Source organism: Corvus brachyrhynchos, unplaced genomic scaffold, assembly GCF_000691975.1.
Source record: "Corvus brachyrhynchos isolate BGI_N302 unplaced genomic scaffold, ASM69197v1 scaffold1005, whole genome shotgun sequence".
NCBI lineage: Eukaryota > Metazoa > Chordata > Aves > Passeriformes > Corvidae > Corvus > Corvus brachyrhynchos.
The window spans coordinates 305,549-313,162 of NW_008238124.1; the positions used below are offsets into that span (position 1 = coordinate 305,549).

Consider the following 7,614-nt stretch of genomic DNA (forward strand, 5'->3'; position numbering starts at 1 on the left):
CCCGGACGCGTCCGGCTGAAGGGTGAGGGAGACTGGTCTGGGGTGGCAGGAGGCTGCTGGAGCCCCCCAGTCCTGCTCTCGGCAGGGTTTTGGTACCAATGTCCCTCTTCCCAGTGCCCTCCCAGTATTTTATGTCTTGGGTCTCTAAGCTCCAGATGCCATCACAGCTGACACCATGGGCTGGTGCCTGTTGGGCTGCCCCACTCTGGCCCTAATTTTCACCCCTTGTACACCCGGCTTGTGGGGAAATGAAGCCCCTGGATGATGCTGGGGCTAACCAGGATTAACCGGGACTAACTGGGCTATCCTCTTGTCCTTCGCAGGCCGTAGGAAAAGCAGTAAGGTGGATGTGGTGGTGGGTGAGGCCGACCCCAGCAGCTTCACCATCCTCTATTACCAGAAGGGCCACAGCATCTCTGTTAAGCTCTATGGTGCGTCAGGGCTCAGGGCCTCATGGCAGGTGAGGGACAGGGGTGGGAAACCTGTGCTGGACTCAGGGGATGCCAGCTGAAGCCCTGGAGGACCCAACGTGGCAATGGGGGTCACTCCCCAGCTGCAGAATTGTCCCCAGATGCTGTGGGGGAGCTGGTAAGGGGGGAACTGGGAACCCACTTCTCTGGGCTGAAAGCTCCCTGGGCCCTGAGCCTTGTGCAGGGACGTGGGGGGCTTCGGGACAGGGCCAGGTAGGGCCTGAGGCCATTGATGGTGTCTCCTCATGTGCAGGACGGACCAGCCTGGTCAGTGATGCCGTCGTGGACAAGTTTGAGCAGCGCGTCAGGGCTGTGGGTCTGAGTGAGGATGTGACCTACTACTTCCCCACCTATGGTGGGTGGCACATGGTCCTCAGGGAGACCCATGTGGGGTCTGTCCCCATGCTCCAGCCACCCCAGGGACAAAGATGCAAGGATGGGGCTGTGCCCCGCAATGTCCTGGGGGAGCAGGGGCTGGAGGGTGCCAGGTCCCAGATAAGGTGACCCCCTGGCCTCTGTCTCTTGCAGGGTTTTGTGACTCTGCAGATGAGTTTCACATCCTTGATGGTGAGTTGGGGATGCTGAGTGATGCGCTGGGTGCCCCCATGTGCCAGGCTTGGTCCCACACTGGGCACCAGTGGGGTGTCCCTGTCCTGGCTGTGGGCTGGACACACTGGGCCAGATCCACACTGTACCATGGCTGTGTGGTCCTGCCCCAGGAGTGTGGGAGGGCTGGTCTTGCACGGGAGAGGCCATGCCAGACCATTCCCCAGAACAGAGTTTGTGCCCTTGTGTGGCAAACTCACTCAGGATGGGCATCAGGTACATCCTGGCAAAGCAAGCCCCATTCACCCCTCCCACGGGTCAGACTGGGCTTGATGGATCTATATTGGTGTCTCCTGGGGTGAGGGCTGGTCTGGGATGAGATGTCCTGGCACAGGGACATCCTGGGGCGAGGGCTGGGGTCCCTGGGGACAGCTCCATCACTTGTCATTGGTGCTTGGGGAGGCAGAGGTAGGTCTCCAGCCCTGGCGCTGGGCTGGGACACCCCCCCAGCCCCTCAGCACTTCTCTTCCTTCCAGAAACGAAGCTGTAGGTGCAGACGGAGTTGCCACGGGGTCCCAGACCTCAGCCCTCACCTGAGCCAGCTGCCCATGGCCACACAGGTCTGAGCCACACTTTCATCAGCTCCCACTGCTGCTCTACAGCTTGGAGTCAGCCCTGGGGCTCCTCAGCCCCTCCAGCTGTGCTGGCAGCTGCATCTGTCCTTGTCCTGTGCCCCCCAGCTTGTGTCCCCCCTCTGCTCTGTGCCCCACTCTCCTGCAGCAGCCAGCAGCACCCCAATAAATGCCTCAGAGAAGAGCCTGTGTACAGGCCAGTCACCTCCTGGTGTGCCCCAGCCAGGCCAGCACTGCCTCCACCATGGGCTGCCAGTGCCTTGGACATGTGCTCCTGGCTGGGGTGTGCCGAGGGTGTGTTGGGGGGCTGTGCAGCCCCCTTCCATGCAAACCCCCGCCATCGTCTCCCTGAGCCCTCCCCAGCCATGGGACAGCGGGGCAGGAATTGTGGTGGTTTCCGTGATGTGGTGCTTGTGGTCCAGCTGGCAGGGGGCAAGGGAGGGCCGGACCCTGAGGGGAACAGCACCGTGCCTGAGGCCACAGGGGGCATGGACTTAGGGGCACTGGGGAGAGCACAGCATCTGCCTTTTCCCCCAACAAGCTGGGAGATCCCTCAGGGACCCCAGGGGAGGAAATCTTAGTCCCACAGTCCTGCTGCCCATCCCCAGGGCCTGCAGGGCCGGGACACACCCCATTCCCCTGCCCCAGCCCTGCAGAGCTGGTTCCCCGAGGGGCTGCTGCCTGCGCTGGACCCCTGCCCGCACAGCCAGCACCTCTCAGAGAGACAGGCAGGCCCTGGGAGGGCTGCAGGGCCTGCGGGGTCTTGAACTAGGGGAGAGCCCCAGGGTTAATGCTGCAGCCCCTCATCGGACCCCTCCTCCCTGTATGTGGAGCCTGGCCAAGGCTGTCCTGCCACGCATTCCAGGCGAGTGGCCCACTGCCACTGGCTTCAGGAGGGGACAGGGAGCAGCCCCGCAGCAGGCAGGTGGGGGCCCGGTCCCCCCGCAGCCCTCTGCCCCCAGCATTTTGCAATCCTAGCGGGAACTGGTCACACATGTTGTTTATCAGGGAATTATGTAAGGGAAGCCACGTGCTGTGCCCAGAGCCAGCCCCTGTTCCCACCGCCCACGTGCAGTCCAGCCTTGCCCCCCCCGAGCCTGCCAGAGCTGGGCTGTAGTGGATCCAGCTCACTTCACCTGCACCCCAAAGTGGCTGCACTGGGCAGGGGGATAGGGGGGCAAGGGGAGATCCCCCGGGAGCTGGGCTGGCCCCCAAGGATTCCCCACACCCCTCATCCCGGCTCAGCCCATCTGTCGTTGGGGCTAAACCATCTCTGGGTGCAAACACTCGGGTTATGCCCAAGGGTCTGTGTCCAGCTGCCACGGGGACCCACAGCCCAGATACCCCATCCTGCCCCCAGCCTTGCTCAAGCACTCCCGTACTCCTGAGCTTGCACCAGCTTTGCCACCTCCAGGTCCTTGGGCTGGCTCCCAGCTTTGCCACCTCCAGGAGAGCCTGGCACCACCCAGGTATCCATCGGGCACCCCCTCCTGGCACCTGGGCAGGGAGCTGGGAGTACCTGGCAGCAGGGGGGACTTTGTGTTCCTGCCGCAGTGCCAGGTGACAGTGACACCCCCGGGTGTCACTGCCGCTGTGCCCGATGGCGAGAGTTGCCCTGGCACCCTGAGGGTGAGCTCCGGGGGAGACTGAGCCCCAGCACAGCAGCTGGGGCCCCAGCCAGGTTCTCGTGATGTCCAGTCCTGCCTGGCTCAGCTTTTGTTTTGTTTTCATAAATCCTCGGGGCCGGGCAGGCGCGGGGTGCGCGGGGCAGGGCGGCCTCGCAGCGGGGCGCGGGGAAGGGAATGTGCAGGGGGGGCTGCCAGGGGAAAACCAGCTGTTGTGAAAACAGGCTCCTTACGTAAAGCACCCGGGCAGGGCTGCGCCGCGGGGCCGGGGCTCTGCCCGGCATGGCCAGCCCCGGCTCCAGCCCCTCCTGGCAAAGGGTGCAGGGTGCTGGGGCGGGTGGGGTGTGAAGTTCTGGGATCCATCTGGCTGCGTGCTGGTCCCCAGGGAGCTGAACATGGGGCTCCCCGGCTCACCAGCGGGACGCCCCGGAGCTGCCCCGCACTGGGACACACCCCGAGGGTGCTGGGGCCAGCAGAGAGGCTTCCTTGGGTGATGCAGGGACTTGAGTCAAGGCAAAGCAGGGGGTCCCGCAGGAGCACACGCAGGTGCCAAGTCCCATGTGTTGGGTTGGGACCTGGCAGGCACTGGACCTGCCCTCCATCTCACTGGAGCCGCACTCTGGGTCCGAGTGAGGCCACCGTGCGTGGCTGGGGCAGCTCTGGGCCCTGCTCCCCGGCCCGGCAGCGCTGGGGGCAGGGCGGCCGCTGGCTGTTTTCAGTGCAGAGCAGTTTGGCACCCTGGAGCAAAATACGGCGTATCAACAGGAGGGAAGCGTAGGATCCCCTGCTTGCCCTTTGGCTTCAAGCGCTCTGCCCTGCTCCAGCTTGCATAACGGCACGGGGGGAGTCAGGGCTGGCTCCCCGGGGGCCCCCGCAACGCCTGTCCATAAATAGGGGCTCAACAAACTCTCCGGCACTGCTGCGCTCTGCCTCCAGCTCTCAGCTCGCCTCAGCTCGGCTCGGCTCAGCCATGCAGGCCACGCTACTCGGCATCCTGGGGCTGGCCCTGCTCGGGACACTGCACGCCCAGGACAGCATTCCTGTCCAAGCTGACTTCCAGCAGGACAAGGTGACCCAGGCCAACCGGCATCACCTCTGTGGAGGTTTGGGGTGTTTTGGGGGATTCTTGCCCTGAAGATGTGGGGAGGGGGTGGTAGATGGGGGGACAGGCTCGCACTGGTGCACATGCACCCCCCCATCCTGGGGACCTCCCAGCACCTGGATTTGGTGGCTCTGGAGGGGATCCAGCACGCAGCCTCCAGCGTGTGGGCAGGACCCTGGGTTAGGCATGGGTCCAAGCTGCTGCTGTGCTGTGGAGTGGGTGTGGATGCACAGGGATCTTACAGGGGAGAGTGCAAAAAACAATCGCAGTCTGACAGCACAGAGATAGGCCATGAGAACCCCACCCCGACAAAGAGTCCAGCCCAGGGCCACAAAAAAACCAAGGGCTGCTGTGCTGGGGTGTCCCCTACACCCCTCTGCCCCTGGAAAGGTCCTGGGGGACACAGCCACCCCAGGAAGGTGTGATGGGGATGGAGGGAGGACAGGGGTCTGGGATGTGCTGCAAGGGTGGTCCCGGCACAGCTGCTCTCCAAGGCCAGCAGTTCCCCTGAGGGGCATCACACTGCTGGCTCCATACAGTGCACTGGAATGAGCCATGCTGGACCCAGTGTCCTGACCCCTCCTCAGACCCCCAGATGGATGGAAATGGCATCTCAGAGTCAGACAGTCCTGTCACGCTCCCTGGGCTTGGGGTGAAGAGGAAGGAAACAGGCAAGGGCAGTGAAGGGCATGTCATGAAACAGTCATTGATTTCCTTGTTCCTGGTTTTGTGGTTGCCAAGAGCTGTAGCAGCTCCCTGGGAAACGAGGACCCTGGGACACTGTCCTGCTGTGGGGAACGGGCTGCCAGGGGAGAGCGACATGGCCTGGGCTGGGGCTGGTGGGGGCTGAGAGGTGAGACAGGGTCTGTGCCCAGCTGGGGCTGAGTGGAGGTTGTATGCAGCTCACAGGGAGATGGTACAGCATCGGCCTGGCCTCCAACTCTAACTGGTTCAAGGAGAAGAGGCACCTGATGAAGATGTGCACCACCATCATCTCCGCCACCGCAGACGGGAACCTGGAAGTTACCTCCACCTACCCCAAGTATGGGGCATGGGGAGGGGTGAGCAGGGAGGGGGTGCTGGGGGTGGGCACTGGTGCATCCCCCTCTGCTGTGCTCCCCAGGGGTGACCAGTGCGTGACGAGGAACAGTCTTTACATCAAGACAGAGCAGCCAGGGCGGTTCATCTACACCAGCCCACGTGAGTGCCCAGCTCCCATGGGGCAGCCCCAGACATGCTCACAGCCCTGATGTCCCTGCTCCTGCCTTGGGGCTGATTTGGAGCTCAGGGCTGAGCCGTGCCCCATGTCCCCCACAGGCTGGGGCAGCAAGCACAACATCCATGTGGTGGAGACCAACTATGACGAGTACGCCTTGGTGGCCACCCAGATCTCCAAGGGCACCGGTTCCTCCACCATGGTGCTGCTCTACAGTACGTCTGTCCCAGGACCCCCATGCTGTCCACCCCCTGGGATGTCTGTCTTTCCCATGGGAGAAGGGCAGGTTTAGGGTCACTTCCCAAGCTGGGGTGACCCATGGGGGGATGATGGCTGGGTCGGGACCCCCTTGCTGGGCTGCCTGTGCCCCTGTGCTGGTGGGCACAGGGGGGCTGCCTCTCACCCTGCTCTTGGCTGCAGGCCGGACAAAGGAGCTGAGTCCCGAGCGCCTGGAGATGTTCACCCAGTTCTCCAGGGAGCAGGGCCTGACAGACGACGAGATCCTCATCCTGCCCCAGACAGGTGAGGCTGGGAGCACGGGGAGGGTGTCGGGGAGTAGGGGGCAGGATACCCCAGGGGGACTGAGAGGGAGGAGACCCTCCTGGCTTGTCCCTGCCTCTCTGTGGGGCCAGCGTGGGGCGAGCCATGGGGTGCCCCCATTCAGGATCCCTCAGGGGGGCTGAGGTCCCACAGCCCCCAGAGGAGCTGATCTCCCTGTTTCTTCCTCCTACAGACAAATGCATGGCAGATGCTGCTTAGGTGAGTCCTGCCTTTGCTGGGGCTCAGACCAGCCCTGCGGGAGGGTATGGGGGTTTTAAAAGCTGCTGCATCCCACAGAGCCCCCAGCCCTTCCACAACCTTTCCCCAGGTCACTCCTCTCCTCACACCTACTGGGGATCCCCCACCCAGCCCTGTGGGGTGCCCACCCACCCAGTGTGGGGCTGGCCAAGCCCATGTCCCCCTGTATGTCACCTGGTCTCCCACAGCTCAGCCATGCTCACCCCCCATCTTTTCCAGGCGGACCCACCAGCTGCTGCCAGCCAGAGCCCCAACAGCACCAAGCTGGTGACCACCCTGCCCCATCCAACCCCCAGTGCCCCCCCAGCACCGCAGCAGCCTTCGCTCCCTGGCTTCACAACCCACACCTGTATCCCTGTCCCGATTAAAGCCCATAAAAAACCAGACCTTGCCTGCTGGATTGTTGTGGAGCAGCCCCAACGAGGTGATGGGGAGGGGGAAGCATGGCCAGTAGGGATGGGACTGGGGCTGGGGGTCAGGGCTGACCCCAGCTCCTGGCTGTGGAGCTGCTGGGCTGAGACCCCATGTCCACTCACAGCCCTGCCCCATGGTGCTGCCTGGCCACTGAACCTGCCCTGTCCCAGAAAAAGGGGTCCCCGAGGCTAGGACCCACTGGGGCATCTGCTTCCCCTCTGTCCCGTGGGCACCCTGGGCTCCCCCAGCCTCCCTGCCTTGGTTTCCCTGCTGGAGAGCAGGCTGGCAGCATGGGAATGGGGCGATGGGCAATCAGGGGGTCTCCAGAAGTTTGGGGAAGGATGGACATGAAGCAGAAGGATGTCTGTGAGCTCTGGGTGTGGCTCGATCCTGGCCACCCCCTGGGCTCCATCCCATGAACCTGGACCCTCTCCAGCAGTGGGGTCTGAGCCTGCTGCCACCAGCCTAAGACGCCACCACCCCTTCTGAGGGCAGCGGGCTGTGGGGTAGAACACCAGCACAACCATTCTCTGGCACTGAGGATCCTGAGGTGGGATCCATCCCATCACTGGAAGACCCTAGAACCAATGGCAACAGCCAGGAGGGGGCCCCGGGCATGCACCTCACGCTCTCCCCCAGACACGGAGCAGGCACGGGGCAGCACTTGGTCCTGGCATGCTCTGGGCTGGGTCTCACACAAGGCTGCATTCATCTGGGACTGGGCAGCTAGGGGGGACAGGGCCAGCGCTGTCACCTAAGCCAGGCACAGGTTATCCCTGTTCTTGTGTAACCTGTTGCATAAAGCTGGCGT

The 7,614-nt window shown here is 63.5% G+C and overlaps 2 protein-coding genes across 2 annotated transcripts in view; both read left to right on the forward strand.

The window, feature by feature from the left end:
- Window positions 1–1,832, forward strand: part of C8G (complement component 8, gamma polypeptide) — a 3,133-nt gene extending 1,301 nt beyond the window's left edge. Inside the window, exons 3-7 of the mRNA XM_017733414.1 lie at window positions 15–22; window positions 324–431; window positions 724–825; window positions 999–1,037; window positions 1,553–1,832. Coding sequence (XP_017588903.1) covers window positions 15–22; window positions 324–431; window positions 724–825; window positions 999–1,037; window positions 1,553–1,566 — 271 coding nt within the window. The 3' untranslated portion in view covers window positions 1,567–1,832. The remainder of the gene's footprint in view (window positions 1–14; window positions 23–323; window positions 432–723; window positions 826–998; window positions 1,038–1,552) is intronic.
- Window positions 1,833–4,169: 2,337 nt separating this feature from the next.
- Window positions 4,170–6,775, forward strand: PTGDS (prostaglandin D2 synthase). Its single transcript, XM_008632996.2, has 7 exons — window positions 4,170–4,342; window positions 5,278–5,417; window positions 5,499–5,575; window positions 5,693–5,806; window positions 6,012–6,113; window positions 6,325–6,350; window positions 6,609–6,775. The coding sequence occupies exons 1-6, from the start codon at window positions 4,244–4,246 to the stop codon at window positions 6,348–6,350; spliced, it is 558 nt and encodes a 185-aa protein (XP_008631218.1). The 5' UTR covers window positions 4,170–4,243; the 3' UTR covers window positions 6,609–6,775.
- The last annotated feature ends 839 nt before the right edge of the window (window positions 6,776–7,614 follow it).

Excerpts from the sequence above, each read along its gene's own strand:
- PTGDS (XM_008632996.2), top strand. The coding sequence starts at position 4,244 with ATGCAGGCCACGCTACTCGGCATCCTGGGGCTGGCCCTGCTCGGGACA. Across the intron at positions 4,343-5,277 it reads CTGACTTCCAGCAGGACAAG|CTCACAGGGAGATGGTACAG; the intron begins GTGACCCAGGCC and ends GGTTGTATGCAG. Across the intron at positions 5,807-6,011 it reads CACCATGGTGCTGCTCTACA|GCCGGACAAAGGAGCTGAGT; the intron begins GTACGTCTGTCC and ends TCTTGGCTGCAG.